At 41.2% G+C, this 18,456-nt stretch overlaps 1 protein-coding gene across 1 annotated transcript; it reads left to right on the forward strand.

The window, feature by feature from the left end:
• The first annotated feature begins 4 nt into the window (after nt 1-4).
• OGFOD1 (2-oxoglutarate and iron dependent oxygenase domain containing 1) lies at nt 5-14,225 on the forward strand. The gene is made up of 13 exons (XM_016221045.2): nt 5-192; nt 1,901-2,046; nt 2,682-2,728; nt 3,370-3,470; nt 6,957-7,073; nt 7,660-7,751; nt 7,955-8,083; nt 8,588-8,701; nt 10,049-10,128; nt 10,406-10,719; nt 12,117-12,239; nt 12,706-12,764; nt 13,264-14,225. Exons 1-13 carry the CDS (start codon nt 9-11, stop codon nt 13,423-13,425), a joined length of 1,668 nt encoding a protein of 555 aa, XP_016076531.2. The 5' UTR covers nt 5-8; the 3' UTR covers nt 13,426-14,225.
• The last annotated feature ends 4,231 nt before the right edge of the window (nt 14,226-18,456 follow it).

Consider the following 18,456-nt stretch of genomic DNA (forward strand, 5'->3'; position numbering starts at 1 on the left):
CTTGATTTATGCCGTGTGGCTCTATAGTTTATGAGGAGATGAATGGGAAACGGCCCGCTGAGCCCAACCCGGGCCGGGCCGGGAAAAAGAGAAAGAAGGAGGTGATGGTGGAGTTTTCGGACGCTGTCACGGAAGAAAGCTTGAAAAAGCAGATGGCCGAGGCCTGGAGCCACAGGACGCCGTTCAGTCACGGTAACCGGGTGAAGGGGGAGCCACCGCGCGGCGTCTGGGGGCCTCTGAAAGTCCTGGCACTCGAGCCGAGCCCGGGGCAGCGGACCCACGAGGATAGAGGCTCTTGGAGACAGCGTGGCTTTGGCCACCTCTGACCCTCCTGCCTGTCCTGCTGCCCTGCTTTCATTCCAAGTTCAGTTTGGATTTAGAAACCCAAGAAGAGAAATGTAGGCCGGAGAGTTAGGAGAAGTAGAGGGCGTGAAAGTTCATAGTTGAATTCTGGAATCAAGGATTTCTGAGTTCGAATCCTCTCTGCTAGTTGTGCATCCTCGTCAGTGGGTTTAACTTTTTAAAACTTCAGTTCCTTCCTCTGTAAAATGGGATAACTAATAGTACTTACCTCGAAAAGATGTTGGATGAGATTAATAAGCTAATGCATGTGTGCAACTATAAATGTTTTCCTGAGTAAGGACCAGTAAACATTTAGACATATATATGGGTGGCTTAAGTGATAGATTCCTCTAAAGATAATGCTCCGTTGTCCCATGATGGTGTGATCAGAGCATTTGAGCTGCTAGTAGCCGGCCCTTGAACATAGTCGGCTTTTTACGCCAATATAGTTCAACCACGTGACCTATGAAATATGGAAGTAAAGGTGTGTTGCCCAAGTAAGGAACCTACAATGAACTATTCCAACCTCAGCTTCACATATCACCTTATAAGATAAAAACTCTGCTTAATTCGTCCATCATACTTTCCCTTCTAAAGTTTGCTGTGATTTTTGTCTCAGTGAAGTGCTTTGAAGAGGTGAGTCCTAGGGGCTCAGATGAGAAAGTGATAGCTCCCAGCTGTAGGCTGTTGCCTTGTACCTAGGCCAGTGTTACACTACTGGGAGAACGGCAGCCGGTAGCTGGTTGGCATTCTAGGCCTGGTTCATACCAACTCTTTTGTTTACTATACCAGATGCCAGCATAGTTGAAAAAAAAGAAAGTGATAGCTCATTGTTTAAAGTGAAAGCTCTATACACTCGAGGACTTCTCAGTTTCCTCATCTGTGGGATGGAGATAGTGATCATGTCTCGCTTAGAGTTGTGGAAAGGATTAAATGAGATAATGCATGCAAAGCACCCCTGTGCTTGGCACTTGGTAGGTGGTGGTGATTATTAGAGGGGTACATAATCTAACCCACTAGAGGCAGTGGGTAAAATGTTGAAATAGAAATCAAGGAATTAGAAGGGGTTATGCCTGAACTGATTTTTTTCTTTTTAAAAAAACAATAACAAAAAGAATATGTATGTTGTAACTGCCTTAGAGAGTAACTTAGGAAAAGAAAGAGGGTTGAAGGAAAATTGCCAGCCAGTGTTGCTATTCTCATTTTTAATTTGCTACTCTCATTTTAAATTTTGGGGAAAATAAATTAAGACTGTAAAATACATTCAATTCAACAAGTAAACATTAAACTAAACCACTCCCACCCTGAAGAGCAGGAACCTTACCTTAGCTATATCACCTGTACTCATTTTAAGGCCTAATATTTTAAGCACAGTATCATTAAAAAGTAGTGTTGAGTGGGTAAAGAAAAAAAGGAAGAGCTTATCATTCTTCCTCCGAATCGTAGACTTTAGGTACTAGGTTTCTGAAAATTCATTACCATAGTATTCTCTATACTATGATACTCAATGGTCAAAAATACAAAAGAAAAATAAGCCATAATGTTTTCTTCCCAACAGAAGCCATTGTCATGGACATGGACCCCTTTCTTCACTGTGTGATCCCAAACTTCATCCCAAGCCAAAACTTCTTGGAAGGGCTACAGAAGGAACTTTTGAACTTGGACTTCCATGAAAAGTATAATGATTTATATAAGTTCCAGCAGGTATTTATACCCTTTACCATTAGTTCTTCTACTCAGAACTTTATTATTTGCAAAAATCATTCAGTATCTTTAGGCTTGAGGTTTTAGATTGGATTTGCCGTGGAGGGTCCTTGCCTTGATGTTGTTAAAAGCATTCATTCATTTAATATAAGCTTACTGAGTGTTAACTATGTGTTCGGTGCTATAATTATTATATGGAGTCTGCCAGTTCCTGCCTTATAAGACTTTAAAACCTAAAATACTGTAATAGAGGTGATAGTGATGGTGACAGTCAAGAAATATGGTAAGCCAATAAATAATTACATTGTAAACAGTAAATAAGTACATTAAGTGCATTTTAGGGAGTGGTATACTTAAGAGAATTATACATTGGAAGATAATAACCATTTGAGTTCATGTCTTTGTTTAGGTGGTTTAATATATTGCAGCACGCTCTCCATTGCAGTATGTCCTGCATTGCCACTTTCAAATAATTAAAATGATCATTTTGTTACATCAGTTTTATCTCATGAATTATATCTTCAAAGTCCAGGCTCTTAACCACAATGCTAGACTGCCAGAGTACTTACTAAACTTCTCTCCTCCGTGTGTCTCATGTATGAAGGAAATCCCTTTGTTCTCTTTTCATGATCAAGTCTGATGATTTGAAGAAGAGAAGAGAGCCTCACATCTGTGCTTTAAGGTAAACAAGTAATCATATTTGTTGGGTGCCTAATATGTGCCATGCTGACTAATAAATACTTTAAATGTTATGTCATACAATCTCTGTTGACATTTTTATCCCATTTTGTAGAGGAGGAAACAGCCTCTGAGAAATTAAGTAACTTCTTCAAGGCCACCTAGGTAAAAATGGAGGGAGCTAAGATACAAACCCGAGTCTATCTGACTCCAGAGTCCAAATTCTCAATGATAAAATGTTCAAGCTTGTTAGTAATCAAGAAAACACATTAACACCATATCAACACCATTCTTCACATATTAGGCTGGAAAATATGAAAAACAAAAACTCCAGTGTTGACAGAAGTATAGATACCTTTATACACTGCTGCAATCTTTCTTAGAAGTGGTTCTGAAAGTTGTATCAAAACCCTTAAAATTAGGCTTAACTTTTTGTAGTGTAATTGCACTTATAAGAATTTATCTTGAGAAAATAATTAAGGATGTGCTCTGGGATTATTAGTCCTAAACTACGCAAGTTTAAAGTGGGGAAGACCCTTGGAAATGGACCTCCTGAATAAACAACCTCCAGGAAACAGCAGTTGCGGCATACATCCAAATGTGCCCACACTGTGGCGTCACAAGCTTTCTTGTTTACATTTCTAGGAAAATTCTCTTTGAAGATTTCCGGGCTTGGCTTTCTGACATCTCCAAGATTGACCTGGAATCAACCATTGATATGTCCTGTGCTAAATATGAATTCTCAGGTAAGCCTGGTAAAACCCTGAGGTCTGTAAGATTTAAAGGTGTTAACGAAACTGTTGAAACAGTGTCAATGTATCAAAATCCTAGACTGGGTCCCTGTGTAACATTAGGATCTTAATAAGAAAGATCTGACCCAGCTCATATGCAGAAATGCCCATCATGTTGGAAGGTGTAAGGCAGTGGTTCACTTTGGGAACATGGTGAAAGCTATTGACCATATTTTCAGAAAAATGCTGATAACATATACGTGCCAACTTTCCATACAATAGTGGGAAATTCAGAGGTGATATTATAAACTCTCCTCTTAGATTTCTTAGGGAACAAATGTCTCCTTCAGTGTCATTTTTTCTTTTTTTAATTTTGAAGGTAATAAGTGAATACACTCTTAAGGAAAAAAATGCAAACAATATAGAAGAATACAGTGTAAACCTTGATTGTCCCCTTCACTGCTCCTTGGCCCCCCTTCTCTTCAGAGGTATCCATTGTCACCAGTTTGGGGTGCATTTTCCAAGTTCCCTTTCTGAGCATATACAAGTCTTTTTTAAAACATGTTTGGTATTTTACCTGGGAGGAAAAGGGTTGGGTTTGTTTGGTTTGGTTTTGGTTTGGGTTTAACTCCTGTCCTGGACGTTGAACTCGATAGCAACTTTTTGAGGATAACTTAGTGATACACATGAAGAGTCATGTCAATGGCCTTTTGTAACTTTATTTTTTCTTTTTAATTTGAAATAATTTCAAACTTACAGAAAAGCGGCACAAATAGTACAAATCATTTTTTTCCTATTTTACTTGAAAGTAGGTTACGTTTGTGGTAAACTACCATCAATAACTTCAGTAATTCCTACAACAAGGGCATTCTCCTACATGATAGTGATAAACCATCAAAATCAGAAAATTAAAGATTGATACATTACTCCCATATAATCCACAGGCTCCATTTAGTTCCATCATTTGGTCCTTCACAACAAAAGGATCCAGTCCAGGATGGCACATCACATTTACTTGTCATGTCTCTTTTAGTCTCCCTTAATCTAGAACAGTTCCTTCATCTCTCCTCAATTTTGATGATATTGATGCTGCTGCAGATTTACAGAGGAGTTATTTTGTAGAACTTCCCTCAATTTTGGTTTGTCGGTGCTTCCTCATGATTAGATTCAAGCTATGCATTTTTGGCAGGAATATTACAGAATTATGTGCTTCTTTTTTTTTAAAATCCTCACCTGAGGATATTTTTTCCATTGCTTTGTCAGAGAGAGTGGAAGGGGGGGAGGGAGATCAGTGTGAGAGAGATACATTGATTGGTTGCCTCCCACACGTGCCCCAACCAGGGCTGGGGATCAAGCCTGCAACCAAGGTACATACCCTTGGCCTCAATCAAACCCTGGACCCTTCAGTTTGTGGGCTGATGCTCTAACCACTGGGCAAAACTGGCTAGGGCCAGAATTATGTGCTCTTTTTCTCCATCCTATCAAGTGGTACACAGTTTGTGTGTATTGATAACTTTGATCACTTAATTAAGGTGGTGGCTGACATCAAGTTTTTCTCTTGTAAACTTGTCCTTTTTCTGTGTGTAAGTTAACTGTTTTGTGGGGATACTTTAAAAGTATGTAAATTTTTCATCAAACTTTCATTCACTTGTTTTAGCATCCACTGATATTTCTTGCTAAATTATTACTATACAGGTTGCCAAATGGTGATTTCTGCAATAATATCATTCCTTCTACATTTATTAGTTGTCATTCTACTACAAGACAACCTTTTCCTCTCTCCATTTATTTTTTTTTCCATTTATTTATGTCAGTGTGGATTTATGAATTAACTATTTATGTAATGGCTATTTATCGGTTACTACTAATCATTATATTGATGTTCATGTTGTCCCTGATTAGATCAAGGGAAGCCCTTTCAACTGACTTCTGTGTCCTTTAGATATCCCTATAATTCATTTATATCTTACTTTCTGGCAAAACAAGATTTTCCAGATTTATCTTACATTTCCTAAACTCCAGACTTGGAGTTAGCCATTCTTCCAAAGAGTCCTGGTTCCTTTTAGTGAAGATCTGGATTCAAGGTGTTTTTGCTATTAGGGTATCACTGCTCCAAGATCCTTTCAGTGGAAGGAGGTAGCAAATATATGTATGCATGTGCATGTGTTTACATTTGTGTGTTTCTTTATATCTGTGTTTATATCTAGGTATCTATATGAATATCTGTATAGGTATATATAGATAAAGGAAACTGAATTCACATTGATTCCTCCAGGCCTAATTCAACAGCACCAGGTTCATTCTAGAGTTCTCCTCTTCCATATTTGTAATTCCCTTCTTTGACAGTGAGAAACCTGGATTCCATTATCTTTAATGTATTTATTTATCAAAACAGTTCCTTCATGTGTGAATGATCTCAGTTCGCCGTAGCATCCCTTCCTCTCCCATTCTGCGCGTCTCTTACCTTGCTCAGGCCCACCTCATGCATTTTAGAAGTTCAACTCAAGAAATTAATGGGAATGGGTACAAAAAGATCTTTGTGCAGTAATGTCCACTGAAACATTCTTTCTTAATAGACAAGAAGTGGAAACAACACAGAAGATTGATTAAAGAAGGAGGGAGGTAATTCATAATCCATAGAGTAGAATGAATACGCAGCCATTAAAAGATGGCAGGTATATATATTGATATGGAAAGACACTTCCCGTGTAGTAATAAATTTAAAAAGCAGGCCACAGCCCAGCCGGGCATGGCTCAGCGGTTGAGCGTTGACCTAGGATCCAGGCTATCAGGGTTCAATTCCCAGTCAGGGCACATGCCTGGGTTGCAGGCTGCAGCCAATCAATGACTCTCTTGTCGTTGATGTTTCTATCTCTCTCTCGCCCTCTCCTTTCCTCTCTCTGAAATCAATAAAGATATATTTTAAAAAAAAAAAGCAGGCCACAGAACCACCACTGGAGGATACCATTTTTTTCAAAAGGAAACACATGTATGTAGAAAGAGTATTAAGAAATATGTAAAAATATTGTTGGCCAAATATTGTTAGTTGACTCAGTGGTTAGAGCGTCAGCCAGAGGACTGAGGGTCCCTGGTTCAATTCTGGCCAAGGGCACATACCTCGGTTGCAGGCTCAGTTCCCAGTCCTGATCAGGGCACGTGCAGGAGGCAACCAATGTGTCCCTCTCACATTGATGTTTCTCTCTCTCTCCCTCCCCCTTCCACTCTCTCTGAGAAGCAATGGAAAAAATATCCTTGGGTGAGGATTAAAAAATAAAAAATATTGTTAGCGATTCTCTCTGGGTCTAACCACATATGCGCTGTTCTGTGTTTTTAGAGTTGACAGTTTTATTTCTATAATTATAAAGGAGAAATCAGTGTCATTTTAAGGCTGGAGAAGCTGACATTACAGATGAATGTCAGGTGGAGTGACATAAATGCAAGCTCAGGTCCCAGCTGCTCCTTGTCTGCACAGGGACATGCAGCTGTGCATTCAACTTGCAGATGCCCTGCTCTGCCACGATGATGAGCTGGAGGGGCGCCGGATCGCCTTCATTCTTTACCTGGTTCCTCCCTGGGACAGGAGCTTGGGGGGCACCCTGGACCTGTACAACGTTGACGGTAAGACACACACATGCTCATCAACACCCATAGCCACTTCCCAATCCTCATGTACAATGTCTGTACTTCTCCAAGGAGATGGAAGCCATCGGTTACAGTGACAACTGCAGGAGGAATTAATGCCAGCCCTGAAAACCACCTCCCTAAGTTGTACCTGAGATAATCATTACTCCGGAAATAAGTTAGAGTTGATTTAGAAGAGGAGTAGTCAGACCTGACTTCTGAACACAGACCATGGAAGGGTAGCAGAGCGCATGTACAGCTGCCCATTTCTGTGAATCTGCCAGGAGCAGTCCATTTGACAGGAAGTCATGGCTTTTTATTGTAATGACTGACCCCAGAGGCTGACTCCAGGAAACTTTCAGCCCTTCTCCAACAGCAGAGGGAAAGTGTAAGGAAGAACAGGTGTCACCTGGCAGAACTAGCAAGTATGAGTGAAACAGCTGGAAGAGCTGGCATTTGGGGACTAGAAGGGTACAAATAGTTACACTTAGAAATCTGAGGATTGTCAAGGTGAAACGGGGTAGCCTGGAAGTGGTAAATGATAACGAAATCATATTTACGGACATGTTCTCTCCTGGTGCAGAACATTTTCAGCCGAAGCAGATTGTCAAGTCTCTTATCCCTTCATGGAACACACTGGTTTTCTTTGAAGTGTCTCCAGTGTCCTTTCACCAGGTAAAGATTGTAACCCACAAATACATAGAGCACTAAGGATCACGCGTTTTAGTCACCCATTATCTAAATGTGACAGCCTTCTGTTGGACTTGCCTGGCCAGACTGTTTTCACACCTAACGGGAAGGATCCCAAAGTTAGTGGGCCTTTCCTGGTTATCTTCCTCAATCTTTGGGTTGATGTACCGCTGGTCTTGTCCTTTCAGGTGTCTGAAGTCCTGTCTGAAGAAAAGTCACGTCTGTCTATAAGCGGCTGGTTTCATGGTCCTTCACTGACCAGGCCTCCCAACTACTTTGAACCTCCCATACCTCGGAGTCCTCATATCCCGCAAGATGTAAGGATAAATGCCTGTTGCAGATTCTTATCTTGGCAGCTATAGCATATCATTTGTTTTTGTGGTTTTGAAAGTGGCCATTCCTGATAATGAAACTAGATTTTGAGCTTGCCCTTCCCCTTTTCTTAGATAAACTGTGGCTAGTGTCCTTCTCAGGCAGTTTCCCAGCACTTTATGTTTAACAAGGAGACAATTGTAAGTTGAGGATTTGCATATGCTATTTTACTACTGTGAAATGATGTGAAAACAAAAGCAATAGGGCCCAGCTGGGCGTGGCTCAGCAGCAGAGCATCAACCTAGGATCCAGGAGATCAGGGTTCGATTTCCGGTCAGGGCACATTCCTGGGTTGCGGGCTGCAGCCAATCAATGACTTTCTCATCATTGATGTTTCTACCTCTCTCTCTCCCTCTCTCTTCCTCTCTCTGAGATCAATAAAGATATATTTAAAAAAAAAAAAAAAATAGGAATTATTAACTCACCTTTTGCATCTGTTCCTTTTTAAGCATGAAATTTTATATGAGTGGATCAACCCTACTTATCTGGACATGGATTACCAAATTCAAATTCAAGAAGAGTTTGAACAACAGTCTGAAATTCTCCTAAAGGAGTTCCTTAAGGTAGGTGTGCACATCCTGCCCAGTGTATCTGGTATGGCATGCAGTCTTGCTCCTTGGGTGGGTGAATAGGCATCATCAGGAGAGTTTTTGTTTCTTGTTTTGTTCCTGGTTAGAATGTTTATTATGTTATTTCCTCCTTCAAGTAAAGTAATACAGAAATGATGTTAACAGCTAACATTGGTATTGGCTGTGTGCTAAGTGTGTTAAGAGTCCCTTAGGTATTCCCATTCTCTAGAATCCTAATGGTACACACAGAGAGGGAGAAGCTTCTACACTGAGAGTTGTGTGAATTCCCTTCCTATTTATTTGAAGACTCTGGTGCATACTATTACTTTTAGTGATAGACAGATTGCTAGTTGATCAGCACCTATTGATGAATGTTTGACAGTGATGAGGCAGCACTTTGTAGTGGGGAGAGTGCTAAAGCAGAAGTCAGATACCTTATATTCATGTCCTGGCTCTTACTTACTAGCCTGACCAAATCACTCAATCCTTGAGCCTTAAACCTGCCTTGTCCGTCTTGAAGAGTTGTGAGTGCCAGACGAGATCTCATACGCTGGGGTGTGGTGCTTCACAGTTGACCCTGAGTCCCATGGCATCACAGTCCCAAGAGCAGTTCCTCCATGAAAAAAAGGTTGAGACAACACATACTGTGTCTCAGAATTTTATAGCTGAAAATAACACATTAAGGAATTTAAGAAATTTTATAGGAAATAAGCTTGTTTAACCCTGTGTGATTCAGCTTCTCTAAACGTGCTTTGGGATCCTTTTCCTACTTGGCTGCTAGGCCTTCTGTTTCAGAATCCTCCGTGGGAAATTGCATTAAGCAAGTACATAGAAAGCTCCTGGGGAGAATGTCAGTAGGTTAATCAGCTTCTTGTACTGAACTTGACATTTTAAGTTTAGAATGTTGATTAAATGATGGAACTGAGCTGAGGCCTAGAGAATCCATGTTGTTATATAGATTTTCACTGTAATGACATTGACTCTTCTGCAGTTTAATTTTTTCCCCCTTACATCTTATGAATTAAAAAGTCTGTATTATAATCCTCATCTTCTGAAGGAAGGAGTTTGAGAGGTTGAGCAATTTGACATAAGATAAACAACTATTTAAGGAAATGGCCCAAATAGACACTTGGGTCTCTTATCTAAAGTTTTATGATGATTTATTCCATCTTTGCTCTGGTTTCACCATAACAGGACTGGGGACTGTTGTGTGAAAGGGATGAGAGTCAGCTGACCCCTTTAAGAATCAGCCAGATGATTCTGCAGAGCCGTGATGCCTGCAAGACCAGTGTGGGGTCATGGGGAGAGTTGCTGACTGCTTCTTCTTTGCTCCTTTTCCAGCCTGAGAAATTTGCGGCAGTCTTTGAGGCTTTGGAGAAAGGAGGTGTGAAATGGAGCAGCCGAGGGCCCCCTAACAAAAGGTAGAACCCATCATCCAAGACATTTGCTTCTGCATTTGGCACCTGCCTGTCTGTCTGCAAGGCTCACCTCCAGTAATAGGACATTTTCCCTAATGATGTCTGGTTCCCAGGGACATCCAGTAGCAGGTCTGAATAAAATCTCACTGTTGTAACAACACATGCTTTAATAAGCTATGCCAAGAATTAGGGAGAGAGGTACAAAGCTAAGAATCAGCTTTTATTCCATGAGTAATTTTACATCTGTGGCTTTGATGAAATTGCCATTGCTGCTTTCCAGGTTTTATGAGAAAGCTGAGGAGAGCACGCTTCCTGACATACTCAAGGACTGCATGACATTATTTCGCTCCGAGGCACTGTTCTTGCTGCTGTCCAACTTCACAGGCCTGAAACTTCACTTCTTGGCCCCTTCAGAAGAAGATGAGATGGAGGACACAAAAGAGGGAGAAGCAGCCTGTGCTCCGGATAGCACTGAAGAAGGGACAAGCTATAGCTCCTCTGAGCCAGAGAATAATCCAGTGGCTGTCAGCAGCAATGGCCAGCAGAGCAATGAACAGACAGACCCAGAGCCAGAGGAAGATGAAGCCAAGGAAAGTAAGCTGCTTTTACGACGTGTCCTGGGTTTCCATTAAGCATTCGCCATTCAATCATTTATTCAACAAGTATTTCTTGAGCATCTGCTGTTTGCTAGGTCCTATTTCAAGAGCTGGAGAACAAAACAGACAAGGTCCCTGCTGTTCTTGAGTTTACATCCTCAAAGGAGAGGATAGAGATTAAATGTGTGCACCAACAACTAGAAAACGTCAAATAATTATACATGCTATGCAGATCATTTCAGTAGGGTTATGTGCTAAGGATTGGCAGAATGGCCTCTTAGGTGAATAGGCAATCTGGAAAAGCCTGTTTGAGAAGCTGTCAGCTAGGCTCAGATCTGAATGACTGGAAGGATTTGCAGGAAGAGTATTCCAAATAGGAGGAACAGCTTGTACATTTTATCAGTACACATGGTGGAGAGAAATGACTGGCTTTGCCTAAAATTACTCCCAAATACAAGAACATAAAGTAGACGAGGTGAGCAGCTTATTTCTGCTAAGGACCAATAACAGACTAAGAAAAACTTACTGGAATTTGGACAAAGAGGGAGAGGGAATTATTAAAAGTAGAGGAAAGAAAAATATAATAAATTTAAGAGGTAATGTTTCTGTGGGAATTTTGGCTCCATTAACTGAGCAGCTACAAATTCAACTAAATGTTACAGCCCTTATGAAATCAAATTAGAAAGTCTGTTCCCCAGTTCCTCTGGTCAGTTTTCCTGTCCTGCTTCCACTCTGATGTCTTTCTTTTTTTATTGATTTCAGAATGAGGAAGGGAGAGATTGAACTGTCATGAGTCATTCATTGATCAGATGCCTTCCGCATGCCCCCTACTGAGGATAGAGCCTGCAACCCGGGCATGTGCCCTGACTAGGAATCGTAGGGTGACCTTGTTCATCGGTCGATGCTCAACCACTTAGCCATGCCGGCCAGGCCTCCAATCTGATTTCTTGAGAAGAACCCTGTGCAGTCAGAAGAACAAAGAAAAGGGGGGTGGATACCATGGAAATGAGACCAGCAGTGTTAGGTGCTAACCTTACAAACAACATAACTCATATTCTGTAGTCTCCCATACTGACTGAACTGCCACTTTGGCATCACAGATATCTAGAAATAAGAGTATTTCTCCACTTCTTTTCCTTTTTGGTTTCATTTTTATGGGAACGTGCAACTTGGAAGAAAATTTGATACAAGCAACCAAAAGGTGCTTTATTCTTTTATTGAGCATTTGCTGTATGCAAGGCCCTGGCCAGAGCCAGGGGAGAGCACAGAGGTAAATGAGAAAGGTCACTGTTCACAAGTTTACCATCTAAAGAAGAGCTATAAAGCTTTTCTTTATAAGGTTATTTTAGTATTAAGATTATTTTAGTATTTTTCTGGCCTTCTGTTTTTTCTTAGAATCAAGTGTTCCCACATGTCAGGGGGAACTGAGGTGTTGGAAGACCGGTCACTACACTTTAATCCATGACAACAGCAAGACTGAATTTGCCCTGGACTTACTTCTTTACTGTGGCTGTGAAGGTAAGAGGGAGGCTGGGAAGCAGTGAATTGTTTCCTTAAGGGGGCAGTCTCTCCTGGTGCACCGCTCCAACTGAACCAGTTCGGAGTATTTACCTTGTCCAGGATCTCAGATCACAGGAGTTCAGAATTGGAAGGGATCTTAGGGGTTGTGAATTTTGGTCCCAACACATAGTAGGATTTATGTCTGACCAGGGTATGGGAGATGGAGCAAACCATAATTTCCCTCCAAAAATGCCCCCCTCCCCACTCTATAGCTTTTATGTAATTGTCCTTAAGTTTTACATTTAATTCTTAGTTTTCAATTATTTAATGTTGATTGAATGGTAAAATCAGGCTCATAAGTCATAGAGTTGGTTACTGCTGAACTCCCAGTTGCCCTGTTCACGGAGCATGGGATCCGTGGTTTCAGCAGGAGGCGTAACACACAGTGAGAGCTTTCTGAATGCTATTTGTTTTCCCCTCTAAGGCTGGGAGCCAGAGTATGGTGGCTTTACTTCCTACATTGCCAAAGGGGAAGATGAAGAGGTAAGTTGCTTGTCATAGCAAACTGTCTTTTTAGTCTTGCGGACACTTTCCTTCTCCAAAAACCACTTTTATTACCCTCTTCCAGTGTCTTTAACTCTGGTAAATCCATGTTGTTCTGCCTGGCAGTGGTCTGATTTCTAGTAGAAAGCACTTGGCATGGAATAAAGATGCTAAAGGGTAATCAACAAGCATTTATTTCTTCTACCCTGAGAAATTCCAAATAAATTAAGAGCCATGGTACATTCCCATTAATTTTTCAACATAATAGGAAATAAGTGCATTAGGTAAAATCTTCCTGGGTATGTAGTGGATCAGGGTTTGTTGGAAAATGCCTTGACAGCTGGAGCAATAGCTCTTCCTAGTAAAGACTCTTTACTGTCCCCCTACCCCAGACTTAAAAACTTGCTACGGAAACCATCTGTTCAGTGATGAGTCATTGAAGAAAAGAGTTGAGAATAAGCTCTGTGTTCTGATGTGTCATTATATTTGCCTGTTTCAGCTGCTAACAGTGAATCCAGAGAACAATTCTTTGGCATTGGTCTACAGAGATAGAGAGACTCTGAAATTTGTCAAGCATATTAACCACCGAAGCCTAGAACAAAAGAAAACCTTCCCAAACAGAACAGGTTTCTGGGACTTCTCGTTCGTCTATTATGAATGACGGGGCTGGGCTCAGCTGAGAAAAAGAGACCTTTCATCAGTACCAGAAAGTGGAAGAGCTAGGCATCGAGCAAAGGAGGGCCACAAGGTAACCTCTCTGACACTGTTCTTAAAACCGTGGTTGTCCTTTAGTAAGACTCACAGCGATTGTGCTCAATCTAGACCTTGAGCTTGGAGAGATATGTACTTATCTCTTAGCTGAAAAAAATCTTTAGCATTCAGTACTTTGTTTCCCATATTGACTTCTTCAGTGATTTTAAAATGTGGAGGTTTTTGTGGTAAAATATGTGTGACATAAAATTTACCATTTTAACCACTTTGAGTGTACAGTCCAATGGCATTAAGTACATTCACGTTGTTGTGCAGCCACCACCACCATCCATCTCCAGAACGTTTTCATCCCCCCAAAGTGAGACTCTGTCCCCATTAAACACTGACTCCCCATTTCTACTTCCCTAACCCCCAGCAACCACCATTCTGCTTTCTGTCTCTGAATCTACCTACTCGTACTCCTCATGTCAGTGGAATAATACGGTATTTGTCCTTTTGTGACTGGCTTATTTCACTTAGCATAAAGTCGTCAAGATCATCCATGTTTCCAGTGAATGATTGCAGATTCTGCTCTTCCTAGTGACACAGGTTTAGAAAATTACAGAGCTTACATCCTGTGCGTGCTGGGCTCATTACACATCTTCCTCCCATTTCCTGCGGCTTTGCTCCACTGTAACTCTCCCAGGACATACACTAATTCTTTTCTATAGTTTGCATTTTAATAAAGGGATTGAGTTTCCCTTTCTTTTAGGTTGATGGTTTCATAAATTTTTTGGTTTTGCACCCCAGTCAGAAAATGTTTTAGCATGTGTGCCCATTATATGGGTAGTTATTTATAAATTATACACATGGACTAATATTCAGTATTGTTATAAAGCAAATACTAATTTTTAAAGGATGAGATAAATACTAGTTCTATTATCTTCTCACACCCATACAGTAATGGGTGATTTCACATGCATATAATTTTGGCAGCCACACTGTTTTAACCATAGTATAGTGACACTCGGGGGGATTACAACTACTCTAATGGTTTACATTTCAAAGCTTATCTTTTAAGTTCCTGCAGACTGAAAGTCATCTGTACATTGCTTTCATTCACTTACTTTCTGATGTGTTTTCCTGAGTAGGAGAGAGAGGGGTTAGGGTTCTAGTTAACACCTTGTCAGTGGCATACCCCCAGAAAGGCCCAAGGAAGCATGCTGGGCAAGTGAAACCATCACGTGTGCTAAGCTTGGGAAATGGTTTGAGGCTCATCCTCTAGGTAACATCTAAGAGGCCACCCAACTTTTCCAATTTGGGAATGCTGAGTCTAAATCTTAGCACACTACACGGGTGTTAAAGTGTGCATATTAGTTTTTCTTTACTCTCAATGTGTTTGTGGCCTATCAACACAGCAGAATTCTACACACTCCAAAAAAGGATTCCTTGTCCAAGGGGAGTGACTCCCGGTGAGCCAGACTCTGCTGTTGCAGTGAGTTACATCATCCACAGCAGCACCACTTAGACTGGGCAGGGTACTGTAACTTAAAGGGCACTCCTGCATGCAAGGGACCCAGTGATTGACAAACTGCTTTACCTTAGTGCTTCATTCATCTTGACTTTTAGAGCTTGGAGCCAAAGTTGACAACTAAGTGGCAAAAGAAGAATTAAACATGGGCATCCTTTTTATACTTTCAGATGAAAGCTATGGTGTTCCACTCTATAATACATAACTTAATAGTGAACCTCCAATTCTTAATAATTCCTTTTAGTAAAGGAAGATGTTATTCCTCAAAGAGAATAGCTTTATACATTTTTCAGGTTATATAAATAATACATGTTCGTTGTGAAGAATTAAACATGTAAAAATACAAAGTAGTGGTCACCTGAAATCCCACCATCCTCTAACAACCACTGTAATGTATCAGCTTGGCTAGACTTAACTACGTTTCCCAGGATTCCCTTCTCTATGGTCATTAGAGTGAGCCACAAATTCTTAGGCAAGATTTGGAGGGCCAGAATGAGGCAGCAGCCACTTTGTAGCTCACGTTTTCACTTATCTGCTGGCTCACCTCACTGGTGTCAGCACCTGGGCCTGCAACTATTCCACTTTACTTGTGGATCATCCTTCAGCTTCCTGATGAGGGAAGGGTCTCAGTTTCTGCAGGACGTCCACACCATCCAGGTCAGAATTAACAGACACAGATAATGTGTCCTTCTGGGCCTCCAGCTCATGCCTGTGGGTTCCTGTTCTTGTTCTTGTTCTCCCTGATTTTACATCCTTTCTGGCTGCCTGTCCTGTGGACTTCAAGTTCCAGCATCAGGCAGTGCAGCCTTAGAGAGACTACATTGGCACTTCCTATGGATCGTGCAAGGTCAGATCCCCATACCAAGTCCTCCTAATATGTCACCCATGATGGAAATGAAAAACGTTTTCATTAAGTTATTTCGAAAGTATATTAGCATTTCTGTTAAGAGAAGGAAAAAAAACATTTAAGGAAGAACCCTATGAATAATATAATTTCAGTCCCTCAGTTTAAAAATGTGGAAATGAAGCCTAGAAGAGAGAGGCTCTTGGGTTTTGAACCTGGCTTTCCTACCGCTCACTGATTGCCTCCCAAGTTCCACTGAATGTGGTGGTTTCTTCCCTGCAGAATACCAAAAATTATCAATGCTTGGGCTCTCTTTCCCAGAGTGGTAATTTTTCAACAAGAAGTTTTGGCTGCAGTATCTCTTCAATACCATTATATACGTACCACTACTAAAACTGAGTGAGAAAATGCAAGTCCTGTTAGAAGGGTCCTTGACAGAGTGACGCCACACCAGCCCTTGTGAACTGGACATTCCTACAAAAACTGATTCCTTCTCTGATTGATACAGTCCACATACACAGTTTTGAAAACTACTTGGGAACTATCCATGTGGTATCATTTTAGGAACAGATTTCTGTACCATACAAATAAAGATAACTGAAGAACTAGAGCACAGTGTGGGCAGGGGCCAGGTGGGAACGAGGCAAAATGCAGAACACCAGGCTGCACGGGTGTCGCCTTGTACTTTAGTTTCAGAGTGATCACAGGGCTCTGCTTTGGCAGATTTTTAACTGCTAATTATAAAATCTGAAACTTTAATAATGTTGGAAATCATTCTTATAAAGCATTTCTAGGGTTACATAATAGTTGTAAAGTTCCTAGTTCTTTGATTTCTAAGCTACTGACAGGCCGACTGAGGACAGACAGTCCCGTGGAGAGCAGCAGATGCTGTCTGTGCTGAAGACATTCACTCGGCACCGTGGGGAGACAAGGCTGATTAAGATGCAGCCCCTGCTGTCACTTACTGGGGGCTTAGGGTTTGTATCAACATAGGATGTAATGAGGGTTAAAGAATAGACATGGGAGAACTGTCTCCTGAGATGAGAGCATTTCAGCTGAGCCTTGATATGTGTGGAGAGGGAGACATGCTGGGAGGTAATAAAAACCATTCTCTCTGTAAAATTTTGAGTACCTTGTGGTGGTGACTTTTTTAAGGGCATGCTAAAAAATAACTGAAAAGCTTTCTCCCAGATAGCAGAATCCTCAAGATTAGCTTTTACATGAAGGCCAAGTGTTCGCTTAAAGCTGCAACAAAATAGAGCTTAAAGTGTAGCTTCTAGAAGGTACCATGTTCTGTCATGGTAGAAAACTAGAGAAGTAACTGATAACCAGTTTTTTTCATCCCTAAGTTGAACATGGTAACTTCTAAGAAAAGAAGGTAACTGAATGTTCTATGAACATTTTCATCTCTTCCAGTCTCACCTACCTGGGAACAGTTCAGAATAGCAAAAAGGACCATGACTACTTAGTTTCAAACCAACACATGACTTACAAAGCCAAGCTGTGGGACCCTGTAGAAGTATTCTGCCTTTCTGAGCTCAGAGATACTAGTATCAAGAGGGTCAAAGTAATGTGAAAATAAACTCATAATCAAGAATATTTAAAAATATCTTGCTGCAGGGTGACCCCATCAAGCTTTGCCCATGAATATTTTTAGGTCTAAGAAGAAAGAAGTTTGGCTGAAGAACAACAGAATGACCCTTGGTGAGATTATTCCGTTAGGGTCCCTACAAATGAAAAGTGCCATACAATTGAAAACCACCACTGACTAGAGATTTTAATCTCAGTAGGTATAGGTTAGTTAGACTGGTTGAAATGGAAAAGGACTCAACAGTGGGACTCGAGTTTTACCAGCAGCTCTGTGACTCTGGCAGGTAATTAATCCCTGCACATCCATTTCCTCATCTTTGAAGCAGATAGAAGATTCTTTACTACGTCAAGGATTACCAAAAGTAACACAGTTTATGTGGCTATCTTTTGAGCTTACAGGTTGAAAATGCAAAACAAAGGTATTACAAGCCATAACCTCATTAAAATTAGGACTCCATCAGGCTAGCCTTTCAGATACAGAAGAGGTAATCCAAAATGGCCAACTGGAGGAAACTAGTAAAGTTCATTTACCATCAAGGAAAGGCCCCTCTCCCTCAGCTACTTATGAATGCTATTAAGATGTGAAAACTGACTAAACCAGTCCTGAAATCTACCTTAAGGCAAAACTAACACTTAGAAAAGGAGTTGCTAGCTACTGGCACCGCCTCAGCTTTGTCTTCCTGGTGGGCACAGCTAGGTAGCATCGCCCAGCCTGGCAGCCAGGTGTGGCCATCGGGCTAAGGGCGCGAGAGTGGAAATGAGAGGACCGTTTCCAGACCACAGCCTTGGAAAGCTGCTCTTCCACTGGCCTGGACAGAAGTAACTGCAGGGCCTTACTTAAGAAAGCCCTTCGGCAGTAGGGTTCCAAGTGAGAGGGAAGCCCAAGGCCATAGGTCTTCACTGTATGTGATGGATGTGAAATGGTCGCCCCCGTCATTTTCCCAAGGCTGGTTTCTCTAGAGAACTCAGGCTGAGAAAGGCTGCCCTAGAGGGTAACATAGCTTCATGACTACAGGAACCTGGGTCCCTGAATAGCT

This window comes from Miniopterus natalensis, chromosome 18, assembly GCF_054644295.1.
Source record: "Miniopterus natalensis isolate mMinNat1 chromosome 18, mMinNat1.hap1, whole genome shotgun sequence".
Classification (NCBI taxonomy): domain Eukaryota; kingdom Metazoa; phylum Chordata; class Mammalia; order Chiroptera; family Miniopteridae; genus Miniopterus; species Miniopterus natalensis.